We start from the raw sequence: 22,538 nt of genomic DNA on the forward strand, positions 1-22,538 counted from the left end.
TAATGTGTCTAATATGCCTAATAAGTCTAATATGCCTAATGGTGTCTAATATGTCTAATGTGTCTAATATGCCTAATTTGTCTAATGTGTCTAAGATGCCTAATGTGTCTAATATGCCTAATAAGTCTAATATGCCTAATGGTGTATAATATGCCTAATAAGTCTAATATGCCTAATGGTGTCTAATATGCCTAATAAGTCTAATATACCTAATGGTGTCTAATATGTCTAATGTGTCTAATATGCCTCATTTGTCTAATGTGTCTAATAATGTATGTCTAATATGCCTAATGTGTCTAATATGCCTAATGTGTTTATTATGTCTGTGTCTAATATGCCTAATGTGATTAATATGTCTAATACTGTATGTCTAATATGCCTAATGTGTCTAATACTGTATGTCTAATATGCCTAATGTGTCTAATATGTCTGTGTGTCTATGTGCAGCTGGAGATGCCAAAACTGTCAGGACAGGAGGAGACTAACAAACAGCATTAGTACAGGAGAACGACAGAAAGATGTGGGAAAAAAGGTTGTTTTGGACCGGCGATGTCGACATCAGGGGCCAAGAATGCGGGTAGTGACAGTTGAGTAATAACATTGGGAGCGTCTCGATGGGCCGACGTGAAAGGAGAGAAACAGACATAAATCACATGATGATGGAAATAAAAACTATTCTTAGGGGTTAGTGTCAGTGTGTTTGGATAGGCCATACACTTTGACTTCACACAGCTTCTCAGATTCATCCTAACAGAACAGAGAGAGGGAGGTGTGAGAGATGGGATATTTATTTTAAGAAATACAAGAATGTGTCTGTGAATGTGTGTGTGTGTGTGTGTGTGTGTCTGCGTATTAGTCCACATGTGTCAGTCCGTCTGTCCCCCCCAACAGTTGTTTAAAAGACCCTGCCAAATAACTCTCTCCTGTCTCCTAACTCTTCCTCACAACTGTGAAGAAGGTCCTCTCTGGGTGAATAACAGCCTAATTTATCCTAGCTTCTCTCCAACACTCCTCCACAAGCACACCAGATGCGTAGCACCTCCATTCATCATCTTAGTGGGCTCACACCAACACAGCAACATGAATCATGATCAATATGGAAAATGGTGCAAATAGGGGAGCGATGGTTAGATAGAACCATTGCTTTCGACAGACAGACACACAGACACACACAATAACCAATGCCTTCCCAAAGGCCCTGACACTCAACAGATCCTTTCTAGCACTTCAAAGCCCCATCGACACCACCTCTAATCCCTTTCTCCCGCCGTCTCTTCCTCTCTCTGAGCTGCCATCGCCGCGGGCAACATCCCTCTTGCCACACGAGCAGCACAAATAAACAGCAGCGTCTTGCCTGTGGGAGTGGTCCGGACTGTTCGGCGCTCTCCAGCTTGTCTCAGTCTAGTCGGAGTGGGAGAGATGACTAGGAAGTGTTTGAGAAGATTTTGGGAAGGGCAAGGGCTCACGTTTATTTAACCTGTTCTTAATCCTCTAAGTCTGCAGACATGTGAAGTCTCCTTTGTGGAACATACATCAGCACTGCCATAGTTAATAACACTCCCACAGTGTGTCACCACTGTTGGTCTCTAAATGGTAAAGCCCAACCCTAAATACAGACGCATACACACACGTGCCTGCACGCATGAACACATACACAAACAAACACACACAAATGCAAAAAAAACTAACAGACTTACATATACAGTACCAGTCAAAAGTTTGGACACATCTACTAAGGGTTTTTCTTTATTTTGACTATGTTCTACATTGTAGTGAAGACATCAAAACAATATTGAAGACATCAAAACCATGAAATAACACATATGGAATCATGTAGTAACCAAAAAAGTGTTAAACAAATCCATAAATATAGTAGCCACCCTTTGCCTTGACAGCTTTGCACACTCTTGGCATTTTCTCAACCAGCTTCACCTGAAATGCTTTTCCAAAAGTCTTGAAGGCGTTCCCACATATGCTGAGCACTTGTTGGCTGCTTTTCCTTCACTCTGTGGTCCAACTCATCCCAAACCATCTCAATTGGGTTGAGGTCAGGTGATTGTGGAGGCCTGGTCATCTGATGCAGCACTCCATCACTCTCCTTCTTGTTCAAATAGCCCTTACACAGCCTGGAGATGTGTTAGGTCATTGTCCTGTTGAAAAACAAATTATAGTCCTAAGCCCAAACCAGATGGGATGTCGTATCGCTGCAGAATGCTGTGGTAGCCATGCTGGTTAAGTGTGCCTTGAATTCTAAATAAATCACTGACCGTGTCACCATGCTTCGCGTTGGGAACCACACATGCGGAGATCATTCATTCACCTACTCCGCGTCTCACAAAGACACGGCGGTTGGAACCAAAAATCTAAAATTTTACTCATCACACCAAAGGACATATTTTCACCAATCTAATGTCCATTGCTCGTGTTTTTTGGCCCTAGCAAGTCTCTTCTTATTATGGTGGCCTTTAGTAGTGGTTTCTTTGCTGCAATTCAACCATGAAGGCCTGATTTACACAGTCTCCTCTGAACAGTTGATGTTGAGATGTGTCTGTTACTTGAACTCAGTGAAGCATTTATTTGGGCTGCAATCTGAGATGCAGTTAACCCTAACTTATCTTCTGCAGCAGAGGTAACTCTGGGTCTTTCTTTCCTGTGGCGGTCCTCATGAGAGCCAGTTTCATCATAGCTCTTGATAGTTTTTACTGACCTTCATGTCTTAAAGTAATGATGGACTGTCATTTCTCTTTGCTTATTTGAGCTGTTCTTGCCATATAATGGACTTGGTCTTTTACCAAATAGGGCTATCTTTCTGTATACCACCCATACCTTGTCACAACACAACTGATTGGCTGAAAGAAATTCCACAAATTAACTTTTAATTGCTTCTGAATCTGCATTGCTTGCTGTTTGGGGTTTTAGGCTGGGTTTCTGTATAGCACTTTATGACTTTGGCTGATGAAAAAAGGTCTTTATAAATACATTTGATTGATTGAACAATCAATTGAAATGCATTCCAGGTGACTAACTCATGAAGCTGGTTGTGAGAATGCTAAGAGTGTGCAAAGCTGTCGTCAAGGCAAATGGTGGCTACTTTGAAGAATATCAAATATAAAATATATGTTGATTTGTTTAGCACTTTCTTGGTTACTACATGATTCCATAGAGTGCTTTTTCATAGTTTTGATGTCTTCACTATTATTCTACAATGTAGAAAATAGTAACAATAAAGAAAAACCCTGGAATGAGTAGGTGTGTCCAAACTTTTGACTAGTACTGTATAACAGGGTTCATTTTGTTTCCACTTGCCACTGCAGAGATAGTGGGGCAAAAAAGTATTTAGTCAGCCACCAATTGTGCAAGTTCTCCCACTTAAAAAACTATGACAGACAAAATTAGGAAAATAATCCAGAAAATCACATTGTAGGATTTTTAATGAATTTATTTGCAAATTATGGTGGAAAATAAGTATTTGGTCACCTACAAACAAGCAAGATTTCTGTCTCTCACAGACCTGTAACTTCTTCTTTAAGAGGCTCCTCTGTCCTCCACTCGTTACCTGTATTAATGGCACCTGTTTGAACTTGTTATCAGTATAAAAGACACCTGTCCACAACCTCAAACAGTCACACTCCAAACTCCATTATGGCCAAGACCAAAGAGCTGTCAAAGGATACCAGAAACAAAAATTGTAGACCTGCACCAGGCTGGGAAGACTGAATCTGCAATAAGCAGCTTGGTTTGAAGAAATCAACTGTGGGAGCAATTATTAGGAAATGGAAGACATACAAGACCACTGATAATCTCCCTCGATCTGGGGCTCCACGCAAGATCTCACCCCGTGGGGTCAAAATGATCACAAGAACGGTGAGCAAAAATCCCAGAACCACACGGGGGGACCTAGTGAATGACCTGCAGAGAGCTGGGACCAAAGTAACAAAGCCTACCATCAGTAACACACTACGCCGCCAGGGACTCAAATCCTGCAGTGCCAGATGTGTCCCCCTGCTTAAGCCAGTACATGTCCAGGCCCGTCTGAAGTTTGCTAGAGAGCATTTGGATGATCCAGAAGAAGGGAGAATGTCACATGGTCAGATCAAACCAAAATTGAACTTTTTGGTAAAAACTCAACTTGTCGTGTTTGGAGGACAAAGAATGCTGAGTTGCATCCAAAGAACACCATACCTACTGTGAAGCATGGGGGTGGAAACATCATGCTTTGGGGCTGTTTTTCTGCAAAGGGACCAGGACGACTGATCCGTGTAAAGGAAAGAATGAATGGGGCCATGTATCATGAGATTTTGAGTGAAAACCTCCTTCCATCAGCAAGGGCATTGAAGATGAAACGTGGCTGGGTCTTTCAGCATGACAATGATGAATGACAAACACACCGCCCGGGCAACGAAGGAGTGGCTTCGTAAGAAGCATTTCAAGGTCTTGGAGTGGCCTAGCCTGTCTTCAGATCTCAACCCCATAGAAAATCTTTGGAGGGAGTTGAAAGTCTGTGTTGCCCAGCAACAGCCCCAAAACATCACTGCTCTAGAGGAGATCTGCATGGAGGAATGGGCCAAAATACCAGCAACAGTGTGTGAAAACCTTGTGAAGACTTACAGAAAATGTTTGACCTCTATCATTGCCAACAAAGGGTATATAACAAGTATTGAGATAAACTTTTGTTATTGACCAAATACTTATTTTCCACCATAATTTGCAAATAAATTCATAAAAAATCCTACAATGTGATTTTCTGGATTTTTTTTTCCTCGTTTTGTCTGTCATAGTTGAAGTGTGCCTATGATGAAAATTACAGGCCTCTCATATTTTTAAGTGGGAGAACTTGCACAATTAGTGGTTGACTAAATACTTTTTTGCCCCACTGTATGTATTCAATGTTTATGTATTCCTATTGGTTGGTTGAATTGACATATTAGTCAGGTGTTATGTTATTTGCTACGCTTGCAGATAGGGGGAGATTGTGAAATTTGGCCTTGTGTTTAATGTTATTGTCCTGCTGAAAGGTGAATTCATCTCCCTGTGTCTGGTGGAAAGCAGACTGAACCAGGTTTTGTAATGGATTTCCACAAAACGTAACACTTTGCATTCAGGACAAAAAGTGCATTTTTTGGCAGTATTAATTTAGTGCCTTGTTGCAAACAGCATGCATATTTTCGAAAAAATGTATTCTGTACAAAAAAATAAAAATTTGAAAATTCCACCAGACACTGTCAGATGAATTCACCTTAAGACTCTGTCAATTAGGTTAGTATTATGGAGTAACTACAATTTTGTTGATCTATCCTCAGTTTTCTCCTATCACATTGGCGGTTTCCTTCCTCTCTGGCAACTAAGTTAGTAAGGACACCTGTGTCTTTGTAGTGACTGGGTGTATTGATCCACAGTGTAATTAATAACTTCACCATGCTCAAAGGGATATTCAATGTCTGATAAAAAAATGTTTTTTACCCATCTACCAATAGGTACCATTCTTTGAGAGTTATTAGAAAACCTCCTTGGTCTTTGTGGTTGAATCTGTGTTTGAAATTCACAGCTCAACTGAGGGACCTTACCAATAATTGTATGTGTGGAGATGAGAGATGAAGTAGTCATTCAATAATCATGTTAAACACTATTATTGCACACAGAGTGAGCCCATGCAACTTAATATGTGACTTGTTACGCACATTTTTACTCCTTATTTAGGCTTGCCATAAGGGGTTGAATACTTGTTGATTCAAGACATTTCAACTTTTCATTTGTAAACATAATTTCACTTTGACATTATGGGTACTGTGTGTAGGCCAGTGACCAAAAATCTCAATTGAATCCATTTTAAATTCAGGCTGTAAGACAACAAAACGTGGAAAAAGGGGTGTGAATACTTTCTGAAGGCACTGTATATATACAGTAAATGTGTGTGTGTGTGTGTGTGTGTGTGTGTGTGTGTGTGTGTGTGTGTGTGTGTGGTACGTGTTAGATATTTCTGGCTTCCTTGGATGTGTTTTGTATGTTATTGCTGTAAGAGCGAGCTAGCAAGCATGCTCTAATTGTAACGGCCGCATTAGCGCCCTGCTAATTCACAGTTATTCCCATGCTAACAGACAAATCTGCAGCCATCAACATACTGTTGTCCTGCACATCTAATGTGCTTCCTTGTGTCTACCGTCAGAATAAACACCAATCAACTGGGATCTCTGGCTGAGCATTCCTTTCTTTAAAAACACAATGCAAGAGTTAGTTACACATCTGTTACACGTACGATCACATCTGTTAACCCACCCATACACATACAGTATACTCACGGAACATGGTCATGTACTGCAGTGGCTGTAGACGCCAGCTTCCCCATAGCGTGTTGTAACCATGGCTACGGGCATACGTCCCTAGGTTGAAAGCCGGTTCCGTACCAAAAGAGTCAAGGATTCGGAAGCGGCATCTGGAGAGAGGAAGAAATGTATCATCATAGGCATATTTCATTGTGTTGAACTGTATCTTATGTGACTTGAAATTATGTGGAAAAACTGTCTTGAATCTAGTACTTACGAGTTTGCTTCATGGTAATTACATGGTAATGATATATATTGTTACAGTACCTTGGAATAAGGCTAATTTAATCCAACATGTTAACAAAAGTAACCAAAGTGTCATTACTGGTAGTGTTGGAAGGCTAGCCCCATGGCTCCCTGGAGATGGGCTAGGCCGTGGTAGTCTGTATAGATGAGGTCAAAGGGCAGGGGCATCTGGATGGGGCAGCTTCCTTTGCCCGGGGCTGCACCTATCACACTGCTCCACCAAACACAAACAAACACTCTGTGATGGTGAGATAGAACTCAAAGTGACAATGCATTGTGAGAGCTTTAAGTTGTCAAAGGATGATGATTATTCATGATTAGATCAGTCTTCAATAAATTTCAATGGATATGCAAAGCCATGATGTTGTTGGATATCAAGTTACTAGACATATTTTATTAAAAGGTGTGTAAAGCACACCTTGAATCCTGAACTTCTGGCTTGCCTTCCTGGTTATGGGTTCACTTAATATGGCCGCTGACCCATCCATCACAGAACATTGACTTGAATGGGGATTCCCATTATAGTAATTATATTTCTATGGTGTGTTACCTGTGCAGGTGGTTCTGGGAGGTGGTAAAGGTCAGATTGTGACCCAGGATGAAGAGAGAGGCACTGAGGTCAGCCCACTGCACCAGCTCTCCCAGAGGCCCCCCTTGGTCCACCATGGCCCCGAACCGCTGGCCCGCACTCCCAGACAGGACCCCTGGGTAGAGCAGGACCTAGAGAGGGGGAGAACATGGAGGTGGAGGAAGATGATTACTCATGATTAGATCAGTCTTCATTACATTGAAATGGATACGCGAAGCCACGATGATGTTGGATATCAAGGTATTAGAAATATTTCTAGCACCTGGGGGCACATGCAGAAATAACTTTTAAAACACAGCCTTTTTGAGTATATAGAGGTTTTATCACTTCAATATTACACATTCAACAATCATCCCACCAGCATATCAGCGCAAGCACTATGACTAACCTAAGGAATAGTAACTAAAAATAATTAAAGACATACAGTTGAAGTCGGAAGTTTACATACACATAGGTTGGAGTCTTTAAAACTAGTTTTTCAACCACTCCACAAATTTCTGGTAAACAAACTACAGTTTTGGCAAGTCGGTTAGGACATCAACTTTTAGTCATTTTTCCAACAATTGTTTACTGACAGATTATTTCACTTATAATTCACTGTATCACAATTCCAGTGGGTCAGAAGTTTACATACACTAAGTTGACTGTGCCTTTAAACAGCTTGGAAAACTTCAGAAAATTAAGTAATGGCTTTAGAAGCTTCTGATAGGCTAATTGACATCATTTGAGTCAATTGGAGGTGTACCTGTGGATGTATTTCAATGCCTACCTTCAAGCTCAGTGCCTCTTTGCTTGACATCATGGGAAAATCAAAAGAAAACAGGTACAAAGTATCTATATCCACAGTAAAACAAGTCCTATATCCACATAACCTGAAAGCCTGCCCAGCAAGGAAGAAGCAACTGCTCCAAAACCGCCATAAAAAAGCCAGACTACGGTTTGCAACTGCACATGGGGACAAAGATCGCACTTTTTGGAGAAATGTCCTCTGGTCTGATGAAACACAAATAGAACTATTTGGCCATAATGACCATTGTTATGTTTGGAGGAAAAAGTGGGAGGCTTGCAAGCCGAAGAACAACATCCCAACCGTGAAGCACGGGGGTGGCAGCATCATGTTGTGGGGGTGCTTTGCTGCAGGGAATTTTTACTAGGATTAAATGTCAGGAATTGTGAAAAACTGAGTTTAAATGTATTTGGCTAAGGTGTATGTAAACTTCCAACTTCAAGTGTATGAAAATATTACAGCAGGAGATAGGGGGATTATAAATATAGATGCAGTATGTGGGAGTTTGAAATCGAATGAACTTCAAAGTATGTTAACCCCATAGAATGACATTAGAAGTTAATTTAATAGGATCTCTGTGGTTAACCCACCCTCTTCTGCAGTGAAGTCGTCTTTGTGGTGTTCTCTCGTATCCTGTGTCCCGCCTTTATCCAGCATGTAGACAGCCTCTCCACCCTGGACCGGATGAACCTTCCTGCAGGACCCTGAATTCCACCAAACACCTCATACAATGGCCTCAGAGTCGTCCGGACCTCTGCCTGTGTGAAATAAAAAGGGATTATTGAACAACAATATTAAAGCAGTACGAAAGTAGTGTATGCAAGTTAGAATTAGGTAAAATAATTTGATTGAGGTACGGCTTGCATCCAAATATGAAAGGGGCAAAAGTTATCTTGGCCAACATTAAGGAGGCTCTTATAAATCATTGACTCAAAAACATCCCAACCCCTGCTCAGGAAACTCATCCCATTCCCAATATTTCACAGCATTATCATAGTACTTCTACAGATAATCATGTCCCCAGGGGTATTGCCAGTAACAATCTTGTGACCATAAAAAAAAGAAGAAATCCACTGTTACTGTTAGCCCAATTGGGAAGCCCACTGTGGTAAGCTCGTCCCATAATGTTATTTCAAATACCACAAAAATGGATACCCCTGCTGTATTCAAATTGCATAGAGTTGGGTTGATACATATCAACGTACAACGTTTGATGTCAAATATGGACCTTCATGATATTTGGGTGAATGACATGAGCCTGGAGATTTTGGTTCTCACAGAGACTTGGACAAATGGCTCGATCCCGGATAAGGACATTGCTGATTACCACATCTTCAGGTGTCACAGACTGAAAGAAGGGGGAGGGTGGCTATATAAGTGAAATCAACTCGTGGCATCAAGTTCTCTAAATATCACCCCCAAAAAATGTGCTTTTGGTTTTTGATATGTCCATAAGCCAAAATACACAACTATCTTGATGGCATTTACCCCCTTCTTCAAGCCCTCACAAATTGGTTGTTGATCATTGCTAGACAACAATCTTCAGGTCTCGCAATAGATTTTCAAGCAGATTTAATTCAAATCTGTAAATTGGCCACTCAGGAATATTCACCGTTTTCTTGGTAAGCAACACCAGTGTAGATTTGGCCTTGTGTTTTAGGTTATTGTCCTGCTGAATGGTGAATTCATCACCCAGTATCTTGTGGAAAGCAGACTGAACCAGGTATTCCTCTAGGATTTTGCCTGTCCTTAGCCCCATTCCGTTTCTTTTTTGTCCTGAAAAGCTCCCCAGTCCTTAACGATTACAAGCATACCCATAACATACCCATAACATGATGCAGCCACCACTTTGCTTGAAAATATGGAGTTCTCAGTACTCAGTAATAGGTTGTATTGGATTTGACCCAAACATAAATGTCACACCCTGATCTGTTTCACCAGTCTTTGTGCTTGTCTCCACCCCCCCTCCAGGTGTTGCCCATTTGCCCCCTTATCCCCTGTGCATTTATTGTTTTTTATTTTTTTGAATTTTTACCCCTTTTTCTCCCCAATTTCGTGGTAGACAATTGTTGTAGTAGCTACTATCTTGTCTCATCGCTACAACTCCCGTACGGGCTCGGGAGAGACGAAGGTTGAAAGTCATGCGTCCTCCGATACACAACCCAACCAAGCCGCACTGCTTCTTAACACAGCGCACATCCAACCCGGAAGCCAGCCGCACCAATGCGCCGGAGGAAACACCGTGCACCTGGCCACCTTGGTTAGCGTACACTGCGCCCCGCCCGCCACAGGAGTCGCTGGTGCGCGATGAGACAAGGACACCCCTACCGACCAAGCCCTCCCTAACCCGGGCGACGCTAGGCCAATTGTGCGTCACCCCACGGACCTCCCGGTCGCGGCCGGTTACGACAGAGCCTGGGCGCGAACCCAGGGACTCTGATGGCACAGCTGGCGCTGCAGTACAGCGCCCTTAACCACTGCTCCACCCGGGAGGCCCCCCTGTGCATTTATACCTGTGTTCTCCGTTTGTCTGTTGCCAGTTCATCTTGTCTTGTCAAGTTTTACCAGCGTGCTTTCCCGTCTTTCTGTTTCTCAAGTTCTGTTTCCTAGTTTTTCCTAGAACCTCTGCCAGCCCTGACCCGAGCCTGCCTACCGTCCTGTACCTACCTAAATCTGACCTGATCATGAACCTCTGCCTGTCCTCTACCTGCCCTTTGCCTGCCCCGTGTTTATAATAAACTGCACTATCCACCTCCTGTGTCTGCATCTGGGTCATATCCTGAGTCGTGATAGTATGAACTGGCCATGACTGACGCAGCAGACTTGGACCAGCTCCACAACGCCGTCTCCTCCCAGGGAGCCACCATTGGAAGACACGAGGAGTTACTTCAAGGTCTTATGGAAGGATTCCAGACCTTGGCGGAACACCAGGACATGCCTTCAACACATTGTTGGAGCAATTCCTGCCCCGGGACTTCTTCCTGCGGGCTTGGGAAAAGCCCGGACCTTTCCGCCGTTCTCACGGAGTACCAGGAACCTCCGGGAGGTTTTCAGCAAGGCCCATGCCACCTCGCTTCCTCCGCATTGGCCCTATGACTAAGTCATTGACCTTCTCCCGGGCACTACATCACCTCGGGGGCGGCTTTATTCCCTGTCAGGGCGGAGACCAAGGCGATGGAGACGTATATTGAGGACTCCCTGGCTGCAGGGGGTATCCGTCCTTCTGCCTCCCCGCCTGCACTTTCTGCCTTCCCCACCGGGGCCTGAATGACATCACGGTTAAAAATCGTTACCCACTTCCACTCCTCGCCTCGGCTTTCGAGCCTCTCCAGGGGCTACCATCTTCTCCAATTTGGACCTCCAGAACGCCTACCATCTGGTACGGATATGGGAAGGGGATGAGTGGAAGACCGCCTTTAACATGGCTAGCGGGCACTACGAATACTTGGTGATGCCATTCGGACAGACCAACGCTCCTGCTGTGTTTCAGGCCCTGGTAAAAGACGTTCCCCGGGACATATTGAATAGGTTCGTGTTCGTCTACCTTGATGACACCTCGTGTTTTCCCAGTCGGCTCAAGAACATGTCCTCCATGTCATACAAGTCCTCCAGCGTCTTCTGGAGAACCAGTGGTTCGTCAAAGCAGTAAAATGCAAATTCTATCGCTCCACCATCTCATTCCTTGGGTACATCATAGCTGCAGGCAACATACAGATGGATCCTGAAAAGGTGAGAGCGGTGGTGGATTGGCCGCAACCCACCTCCAGAGTGCAGCTGCAACACTTCCTGGGATTTGCCAATTTCTACCGCCGGTTCATCTGGGGTTACAGCACCGGGCTTCCCCACTGTCAGTGCTCACCTCTCCTAAGGTCCTGTTTACGTGGTCTCCCGGTGCAGACCAGTCGTTCTTGGACCTCAAGTACCAATTCACTACCATCCCCATCCTAATCCATCCAGATCTGTTCCGGCAGTTCGTGGTGGAGGTTGACGCCTCAGACGTCGGAGTGGGGGCTGTCCTATCCCAGCGTTCGGCCCAAGACCAAAAGCTGCATCCCTGCGCTTTCCTCTCCCATCGTCTCAACCCCATGGAAAGGAATACGACGTGGGTAACCCAGAACTACTTGTGGTGAAGATGGCATTGGAGGAGTGGAGGCACTGGTTAGAGGGGGCGGAACACCATTCATAGTATGGACAGATCACAAGAACCTGGAATATCTCCGCACCGCCAAGCTCCTCAACTCCAGGCAAGCTCGATGGGCCATGCTGTTCACCCGATTCAACTTCACCATCTCCTACCTAACCTTTGTCTCGCAGCTGCACTCATCTGGGGTATAGAGAACCAGGTCTGTGGGGTGCAGGTGGCCCGGCTAACCGGATGTTTGTCCCGGACTCTGCCTGTTCCTCAGTTCTGGAATGGGCTCATTCCTCTCGACTGGCTTGCCATCCTGGCTCCCGTCGGACCCTGGCCTTTGTATGACAAAGTTTTTGGTGGCCCATCTTGGTTCCTGATTTCTCAGCCTTCATCGCCGCCTGCACCGTGCGTGCCCAGAATAAGACTCCTCGGCAGGCCTCCTTCAACCACTTCCCGTCCCTCACCATCCCTGGTCACATATATCCCTGGACTTTGTCACTGGTCTCCCCCTGTCTGATGGCAACACAGTTATCCTTAACGTGGTGGACCGGTTTTCCAAAGCCGTCCATTTTATTCCTCTCCCCCAAGCTACCCTTAGCCAAGGAGATGGCGCAGCTCATGGATCCATGGACTTCCGATGGACATGGTCTCTGACCGGGGTCCTCAGTTCTCATCCTAGTTCTGGAAGGTGTTCGGCATGCTGATTGGGTCATCGACCAGCCTGTCCTCCGGGTTCCACCCCCAGCCTAACAGCCAGTCGGAGCGAGCCAATCAGGCTCTTCACTGCCTCGTGTCCGCCAATCCCCCCACCTGGAGCCAGCAGCTCGTGTGGGTAGAGTACGCCTGCAACATCCTCCCTTGCTCAGCCCCTCGCATTTTGAGTGCTCCCTGGGATATCAGCCCCCGCTCTTCCAGGAGCAAGAGGTCAACATACCCTCGGCCCAGATGTTTGTCCGCCGCCGTCACCGTACCTGGAAGAGAGCCCGGTTGGCTCTTCTCAAGACCACCCCCAGGTATCGACGACAGTCAGAACACCACCGGTCACCAGCTCCCCGTTATAGTCTCAGGCAGAGGGTATGGCTGTCCACTCGGGATCTGCCCCTCCGTGTAGAGTCCCGCAAACTGTCCCCACGTTTTATCGGCCCTTTCCCCATCTCTTTGATTCTTAGCCCCTCTGCTGTTCGTCTTTTGTTGCCCTGTACCCTCTGCATACATCCCACTTTTCATGTGTCTAGGATTAAACCTATATCTCACAGCCCTTTGTCTCCTATTTCCTGGTTCTGACCATTCTGCCTGCCATAACCCTGAGCCTGCTTTCAATCTTGTACCTGCCTGACTCTGACCTGATCACGAACCTCTGCCAGTCCTCTACCTGCCCTTTGCCTGCCCAGGATTTATAATCAATTATCTGAGAACTATACTATCCACCTCCTATGTCTGCATCTAGGTCATATCCTGAGTGGTAATAATACAACTTTGTATTCAGGGCAAAAAGTGAATTGCTTTGCCACATTTATTGTACATTGTTGTAAACAGGATGCATGTTTTTAATATTATTCTGTACAGGCTTTCCTCTTTTCACTCTGTCAATTAGGTTAGTATTGTGGAGTAACTACAATGTTGTTGATCCATCCTCAGTTTTCTCCTATCACAGCCATTAAACAATGTTTTAAACGTTGTTTCCTTCCTCTCCGGCAACTGAGTTAGAAAGAATGCCTGGGCCTCCCGAGTGGCGTAGTGGTCCAAGGCACTGCATCGCAGTGCTAGCTGTGCCACTAGAGATCCTGGATCGAGTCCAGGCTCTGTCGCAGCCGGCCGCGACCGGGAGGTCCGTGGGGCGACGCACAATTGGCCTAGCGTCGTCCGAGTTAGCGAGGGCTTGGTCGGTAGGGATGTCCTTGTCTCATCGCGCACCAGCGACTCCTGTGGCAGGCCGAGCGCAGTGCGCGCTAACCAAGGTTGCCGGGTGCACGGTGTAGCCTCCGACACATTGGTGCGTCTGGCTTCCGGGTTGGATGCGCGCTGTGTTAAGAAGCAGTGCGGCTGGTTGGGTTGTGTATCGGAGGACGCATGACTTTCAACCTTCGTCTCTCCCGAGCCCGTACGGGAGTTGTAGCGATGAGACAAGATAGTAGCTACTACAACAATTGGATACCACGAAATTGGGGAGAAAAAGGGGTTAAAAAAAATAAAAAATAAAAAAAATAAAAAATAAAAAAAAAAGTTTGTAGAAATGTTGAAAAACATTCTGTGTGTGTAGGTAAGTCAGTGACAAGAAAAATCTACATTTAATCAATTTAAATTCAGACTGTAACACAACAAAATGTGGAAAAAGTCAAGAGGTGTGAATACTTTCTGAAGTCACTGTAGATGTAATTTTTTTCCTCACAAGCTTTTTTTCATGATATGTGTTACTCTGACTTCTCCTCTATTAGCTGCATGCCTGACCCTGAATTAGCTCTAGAATTGTTCTCATTCATTTTCTCTCTCTGGCAGAAAAACAGTCCCTGTAAACGCCTTAGAGTAAGAAATAGAACACATTCTTGGTTCTCTATAGAACTTTCTGATCTAGTTATGCTGACAAATCAAGAAATGCTGATTCCGTAGCTGATTGGCAGCTTTTTCGGCAATTGAGAAATAGATGCACTTCCTCAAAGAAAGCTTGTGGTGAAATTTCGAAAATGTTGGAAAACAGTTAATGCACTGTAGCGTGGAAATTCCTCTCCTTCCCTAACTAAGCAAGTTGTCAGACTGGCATCATTACTGAGAAAGATGAGATAAATAGTGCTTCTAAATCAGCATTTTATCTCGGCAGGCTTTATAATTTGAAAGAAATTGTGGTTTAATTGACCCTGGTCAGACAGTCGACTGCCTGCCCATTTCCCAGCCTCTAGTTGGCTCGATGGAAGTCCCGTCAACTTCTGGTGAATCTTTGTTTTCATTCCAACAACTTTCTACTTGTAATGAGCCAGACGCCTTGCGCAATATTGATGTAAAAAACACTGGGGCTGATTTGCTTGACCCTTTCTTGCTGCAGCTTTCAGCTCCTCTGATTGCAGAATCGTAAACACACATTTTTAACCTTACAATTATTTCTGTACCATCCCCAGGGTCTGGAAGGCGGCCCATATACTCCCCCTTCACAAAGGTGGTGACCTGTGCGACCAACATAATTATTGTCTGGTGTAAAGGGGTCAGGTTTGTTGGCCTCCTTACTCGCACAAGCTTTTTCAGTTCTGCCCACACATTTTCTATGGGATTGAGGTCAGGGCTTTGTGATGGCCACTCCAATACCTTGACTTTGTTGTCCTTAAGACATTTTGCCACAGCTTTGGAAGTATGCTTGGGGTCATTGTCCATTTGGAAGACCCATTTGCAAACAAGCTTTAACTGATGTCTTGAGATGTTGCTTCAATATATCCACACAATTTTCCTACCTCATTATGCCATCTATTTTGTGAAGTCCACCAGTCCCTCCTGCAGCAAAGCACCCCCACAACATGATGCTGCCACCCCCGTGCTTCACGGTTGGGATGTTGTTCTTCGGCTTGCAAGCCTCCCACTTTTTCCTCCAAACATAACAATGGTCATTATGGCCAAATAGTTATATTTGTGTTTCATCAGACCAGAGGACATTTCTCCAAAAAGTACAATCTTTGTCCTCATGTGCAGTTGTAAACCATAGTCTGGCTTTTATATCGCGGTTTTGGAGCAGTGGCTTCTTCCTTGCTGAGTGGCCTTTCAGGTTATGTCGATATATGACTTGTTTTACTGTGGATATAGATACTTTTGTACCTGTTTCCTCCAGTATCTTCACACGGTCCTTTGCTGTTGTTCTGGGATTGATTTGCACTTTTGGCACCAAAGTACGTTCATCTCTAGGAGACAGAACGTGTCTCCTTTCTGAGCGATATGAGAGCTGCGTGGTCCCACGGTGTTTATACTTGCGTACTATTGTTTGTACAGATAAACGTGGTACCTTCAGGCATTTGGAAATTGCTCCCAAGGATAAGCCAGACTTGTGGAGGTCTACAATTTTTTTCTGAGGTCTTGGCTGATTTCTTTTGATTTTCCCATAATTTCCCACAATGAGGCACAGAGTCTGAAGGTAGGTGTTGAAATACATCCACAGGTAGACCTCCAATTGACTCAAATTATGTCAATTAGCCTATCAGAAACTTCTAAAGCCATGACATAATTTCCCAAGCTGTTTAAAGGCACAGTCAACTTAGTGTATGTAAACTTCTGACCCACTCGAATTGTGATACGTGAAATAATCTGTCTGTAAACAATTGTTGGAAAAATTACTTGTCATGAACAAAGTAGATGTCCTAACCGACTTGCCAAAACTGTAGTTTGTTTACAAGAAATTTGTGGAGTGGTTAAAAAACAAGTTTTAATGACTCCAACCTAACTGTATGTAAACGTCCGACTTCAACTGTATATATAGTGTCATTGTCATTTATTGATGTGCTCAAGCTGCAACAAACACTCAAACTGGACAGTTTTATCTCAATCTCTTCATTCAAAGACTCAATCATGGACACTCTTACTGACAGTTGTGGCTGCTTTGCGTGATGTATTGTTGTCACTACCTTCTTGCCTTTGGGCTGTTGTCTGTGCATGTACCATGTTTTGTGCTGCTACTGTACCATGTTGTGCTACGGCCATGTTGTGTTGCTACCATGATGTTGTCATGTTGTGTTGTCATGTGTTGCTGCCTTGCCATCTTGTTGTCTAGGTCTCTCTTTATGTAGTGTTGTCTCTTTTGTCATGTCCTTTATTTTTATTATATATATATTTATTATATTTTTTTTTATCCCCCGTCCCCGAAGGAGGCCTTTTGCCGTCACTGTAAATAAGAACTTGTTCTTAACTGACTTGCCTAGTTAAATAAAGTTTAAATAAATAAATGCAGGGCTCATCTGCAAAAGAGACAGTGGTCTCAGCATGACTCTGTGCTTAAATAAAAGGTTAAATAAAAACAAATAAAAGATCATTTCATATCTCGACAAAAGGCTACTAAAACTGTCAGCATATGTTCAGTGACATACATACAAACATTGTTTTTCCATGACAGATTTTGATAGTCATAATACCTATGCCAAGTGACATTCAACCTGTTCTAAAGCTACCTTCTCTTTGTGGGTGTGTGGTTGCTGGTGCCATGGTGGTGCTGAATGGTTTCTTCCAGGGTGTGGGGGACAGAAGTCTTCTCTCTCACTCAGGTAGGTCAGGATGGAGCAGGTGGTACCATCCACCCCGTAGAAAGCATAGCAGAGGTCTGAGTCCCAACGGGCTTGCAGGAACTGGGAATGTAACGCCAAAGTGTTTGTGTTCGAAAAGAAAGAGATCGAGACAGAAAAATAGGTTTGGGACAACAGTAACAGGAGAAATGTTGACTTCATGGGCCCAACAACAAGAACAGATTTAGCATTTACAAGATTAACTGTCAACTAATTGTGTTGTGACTCACCGCAACTTTCTCAGCACAGTGGGGATACACAGGGTCCTCGGGCACCTCACAAACCACACGGAGACCTGACAAAAGAGATTGTGATATTATATACAGTGGGGCAAAAAAGTATTTAGTCAGCCACCAATTGTGCAAGTTCTCCCACTTAAAAAGATGAGAGAGGCCTGTAATTTTCATCATAGGTACACTTCAACTATGACAGACAAAATGAGAAAAAATATCCAGAAAATCACATTGTATGATCTTTTTATGAATTTATTTGCAAATTATGGCGGAAAATAAGTATTTGGTCAATAACAAAAGTTTATTTCAATACTTTGTTATATACCCTTTGTTGGCAAGGACGCATGACTTTCAACCTTCGTCTCTCCCGAGCCCAAGATAGTAGTTACTAAAAACAATTGGATACCACGAAATTGGGGAGAAAAACAGGGTAAAATTCAACAAAAAAATGATCTATGACATAGCCAATGAATATATAGCACAACTTTGGATTTCCCCCCATCTCAAAATGAAATGGTTCAGACCTTTAGGATGTTTTGACCAACTCAGAGTTAGCTTCTCTTCTTCTCCCGCTACGACCATGCAGTGCGGGGAGCAAAAGTGATTGCTGTCCTCATGATTAAATTAGCAACTTTACCCTATATATGTAAAAATGACCATATACAGTTCATTTGGAAAGTATTCAGATCCCTTGACTTTTTCCACATTTTGGTATGTCACAACCTTATTCTAAAATGGATTACTTTAGCAGATGTTATTGGGGGTGTAGCAAAATGCTTGTGTACCTAGCTCCAACAGTGCAGTAGTATTTAACAATTCACAACAACACACACAAATCTAAAAGTAAAAGAATGTAATTCAGAAATATATATCTATTAGGACGAGCAATGTAGTGGCATTGACTAAACTACAGTAAAATAGTATACAGTATATACATATGAAATGAGTAAAGCAGTATGTAAACATTATTAAAGTGACTTGTGAGTCCATGTCTATGTATATGGGGCAGCAGCCTCTAAGGTGCAGGGTTGAGTAACCGGGTGATGATTATTTAACAGTCTGATGGCCTTGAGATAGAAGCTGTTTTTCAGTCTCTCAGTCCCAGCTTTGATGCAGCAGTTTGTTGATTCAACGTACAATTGTACGGCAAAAGCTGCAATAGGATTATGAATTTCCTCAACATTTGGGCATATAGCTGAACCAACATACAGTGTTGCCTTCCAAAGGCAAACATGAGTTAGTAATTCGACTCAAGTTTTTATACTCACTATGAGCAAAGTTTGTTGAGTGAAACTTTTTTTGAACACACATTAGCTGAATATGGTGTCCTTTCAAAGTCTACCCAACTCAGAATAACGCTGATTGAGCAATTGGTTAAATTGGCTTTTTTACAGTGTAGCATTCTATAGCATGAGAAGAAACCCACTGTGTTCCCAAAGAGGCCCCTTCCCGTAAGCACTCCACCTTCTTCCCCCTAGTGTCAATCACACACACACACACACACACACACACACACACACACATAAATGTCAAATATACACACCTAACCCACCTGCCTACCCCACCCCAAACATTCTCCTTTACAATGCAGACCGTGCCAAAACACACAGGCCTTAGCTGTGTAAAACAACCTTGTAAAACAGGCAGAAAATAAAATAAAATCCCAGTCACAGCCAAGGTGCGAAGCCCGAAAAAGCTGATGAGAAGATGAAAAAAAATCAGCATCTGAAAAAACACGCGTACGAGTCAACAGGCCATTGAAAGGACTCCTGGGTAATTTGATCGCTCTTTATGGGGTCTGAGGTAATGTGAGGGGAAGAGAGGCGGGTCGGGAAGGAGGGTGGGCTGCTCGTGGTGAGAAGTGTGTGTGTGTGGGGGGGGGGGGGGGGTTGTGTGGCCTGCGTTGTATGAATCACCTTATTCAGGGTTTGTGAGCATTCACTTTCTCTTCGCTCTCCCTCTCCCTCCTCCTCTCTCTTTCATTCGCTCTCTCTCTCTCTCCCTCCCTCTCACTCTATCCCTTTCTGCCTCCCTCCCCAGCTCCCTCCATCCGTCCTCACGTGGCAGGGTCGGCCAGTAACCCGACTCCCACCTGACACCTCTCCGGCGGGGGGGACGTAAACCTTTTCCTACTGGCGGGTGCTCCACTCACACACACACACACACACACACACACACACACACACACACACACACACACACACACACACACTCCGCCAGCATAGCTAGCTCTCTGGGACTTGTTAAACCCCTTATTCATCAGCCTTAAGGACTCCCTCCATCATATTCACCTGTAGTCTCTCACCTTTGACCCCTACTGGCCAACGACCATCCCTTCTAGAATCCCAGGCTATTAACTTCACTATGTTGTTAATCTTTGAACTTGAACTATTGCACAGCCCTGAACTGCGGCCTCGAGTAACAATATCAGTCCCTCCAGCCAATCTCTAAAGCACTATAGTCAACCAATAGTTTTATTGTGGTGTAATGGGGAGACTGGCTGCATTGGCTTAATCAGGTGCCAACTCCAACAAAAGCATGTAGTCATTGCATCTTCACTAATGCGCTATGATATGATACATTATATGCTATGTTACTGGTATGACGTTCTATGATAATATATATACACTGAGTGTACAAAACATTAGGAACACCTTTCCATGACATTTTTGGCCATCAAGGAAAACGCTATGTCTGGCGCAAACCCAACACCTCTCATTATCCCGAGAACACCATCCCCACAGTGAAGCATGGTAGTGGCAGCATCATGCTGTGGGGATGTTTTTCATCAGCAGGGACAAGGAAACTGGTCAGAATTGAAGGAATGATGGATGGCGCTAAATTTCTATTTTATTTTTATGTCACCTTTATTTAACCAGGTAGGCTAGTTGAGAACAAGTTCTCCTTTACAACTGCGACCTGGCCAAGATAAAGCAAAGCAGTGCGACACGAACAACAACACAGAGTTACACATGGAATAAACAAGCGTACAGTCAATAACACAATAGAAAAAAAAGAAAGTCTATATACAGTGTGTGCAAATGGCGTGAGGAGGTAGGCAATACATAGGCCATAGTAGCAAAGTAATTACAATTTAGCAGATTAACACTGGAGTGATAAATGAGCAGATGATGATGTGTAAATAGAGATACTGGTGTGCAAAAGAGCAGAAAAGTAAATAAAAACATATGGGGATGAGGTAGGCAACACAGTTGGACTATGTACAGCTGCAGCGATCGGTTAGCTGCTCAGATAGCTGATGTTTAAAGTTAGTGAGGGAAATATAAGTCTCCAGCTTCAGCGATTTTTGCATTTTGTTCCAGTCACTGGCCGCAGAGAACTGGAAGGAAAGGCGGCCAAAGGAGGTGTTGGCTTTGGGGATGACCAGTGAGATATACCTGCTGGAGCGCGTGCTAAGGGTGGCCAGTGAGCTGAGATAAGGCAGAGCTTTACCTAGCATAGATTTATAGATGACCTGGAGCCAATGGGTCTGGCGACAAATACAGTGCCTTGCGAAAGTATTCGGCCCCCTTGAACTTTGCGACCTTTTGCCACATTTCAGGCTTCAAAACATAAAGATATAAAACTGTATTTTTTTGTGAAGAATCAACAACAAGTGGGACACAATCATGAAGTGGAACGACATTTATTGGATATTTCAAACTTTTTTAACAAATCAAAAACTGAAAAATTGGGCGTGCAAAATTATTCAGCCCCCTTAAGTTAATACTTTGTAGCGCCACCTTTTGCTGCGATTACAGCTGTAAGTCGCTTGGGGTATGTCTCTATCAGTTTTGCACATCGAGAGACTGACATTTTTTCCCATTCCTCCTTGCAAAACAGCTTGAGCTCAGTGAGGTTGGATGGAGAGTATTTGTGAACAGCAGTTTTCAGTTCTTTCCACAGATTCTCGATTGGATTCAGGTCTGGACTTTGACTTGGCCATTCTAACACCTGGATATGTATATTTTTGAACCATTCCATTGTAGATTTTGCTTTATGTTTTGGATCATTGTCTTGTGGGAAGACAAATCTCCGTCCCAGTCTCAGGTCTTTTGCAGACTCCATCAGGTTTTCTTCCAGAATGGTCCTGTATTTGGCTCCATCCATCTTCCCATCAATTTTAACCATCTTCCCTGTCCCTGCTGAAGAAAAGCAGGCCCAAACCATGATGCTGCCACCACCATGTTTGACAGTGGGGATGGTGTGTTGCTTTTACGCCAAACATAACGTTTTGCATTGTTGCCAAAAGTTCAATTTTGGTTTCATCTGGCCAGAGCACCTTCTTCCACGTTTGGTGTGTCTCCCAGGTGGCTTGTGGCAAACTTTAACCGACACTTTTTATGGATATCTTTAAGAAATGGCTTTCTTCTTGCCACTCTTCCATAAAGGCCAGATTTGTGCAATATACGACTGATTGTTGTCCTATGGACAGAGTCTCCCACCTCAGCTGTAGATCTCTGCAGTTCATCCAGAGTGATCATGGGCCTCTTGGCTGCATCTCTGATCAGTCTTCTCCTTGTATGAGCTGAAAGTTTAGAGGGACGGCCAGGTCTTGGTAGATTTGCAGTGGTCTGATACTCCTTCCATTTCAATATTATCGCTTGCACAGTGCTCCTTGGGATGTTTAAAGCTTGGGAAATCTTTTTGTATCCAAATCCGGCTTTAAACTTCTTCACAACAGTATCTCGGACCTGCCTGGTGTGTTCCTTGTTCTTCATGATGCTCTCTGCGCTTTTAACGGACCTCTGAGACTATCACAGTGCAGGTGCATTTATACGGAGACTTGATTACACACAGGTGGATTGTATTTATCATCATTAGTCATTTAGGTCAACATTGGATCATTCAAAGATCCTCACTGAACTTCTGGAGAGAGTTTGACCCACTGAAAGTAAAGGGGCTGAATAATTTTGCACACCCAATTTTTCAGTTTTTGATTTGTTAAAAAAGTTTGAAATATCCAATAAATGTCGTTCCACTTC

The 22,538-nt window shown here is 43.8% G+C and overlaps 1 protein-coding gene across 1 annotated transcript in view; it reads right to left on the minus strand.

Annotated features, from left to right (window-relative positions):
* Window positions 1–22,538, minus strand: part of LOC139368179 (alpha-1,6-mannosylglycoprotein 6-beta-N-acetylglucosaminyltransferase B-like) — a 42,877-nt gene that overhangs the window by 10,483 nt on the left and 9,856 nt on the right. Inside the window, exons 5-10 of the mRNA XM_071106796.1 lie at window positions 17,551–17,615; window positions 17,210–17,383; window positions 8,533–8,700; window positions 7,117–7,286; window positions 6,646–6,777; window positions 6,297–6,430 (exon numbers count right to left, since the gene is read on the minus strand). Of these exons, the coding sequence (XP_070962897.1) occupies window positions 6,297–6,430; window positions 6,646–6,777; window positions 7,117–7,286; window positions 8,533–8,700; window positions 17,210–17,383; window positions 17,551–17,615 (843 nt within the window). The remainder of the gene's footprint in view (window positions 1–6,296; window positions 6,431–6,645; window positions 6,778–7,116; window positions 7,287–8,532; window positions 8,701–17,209; window positions 17,384–17,550; window positions 17,616–22,538) is intronic.

The sequence above is a fragment of the Oncorhynchus clarkii genome, chromosome 16, assembly GCF_045791955.1.
Source record: "Oncorhynchus clarkii lewisi isolate Uvic-CL-2024 chromosome 16, UVic_Ocla_1.0, whole genome shotgun sequence".
NCBI lineage: Eukaryota > Metazoa > Chordata > Actinopteri > Salmoniformes > Salmonidae > Oncorhynchus > Oncorhynchus clarkii.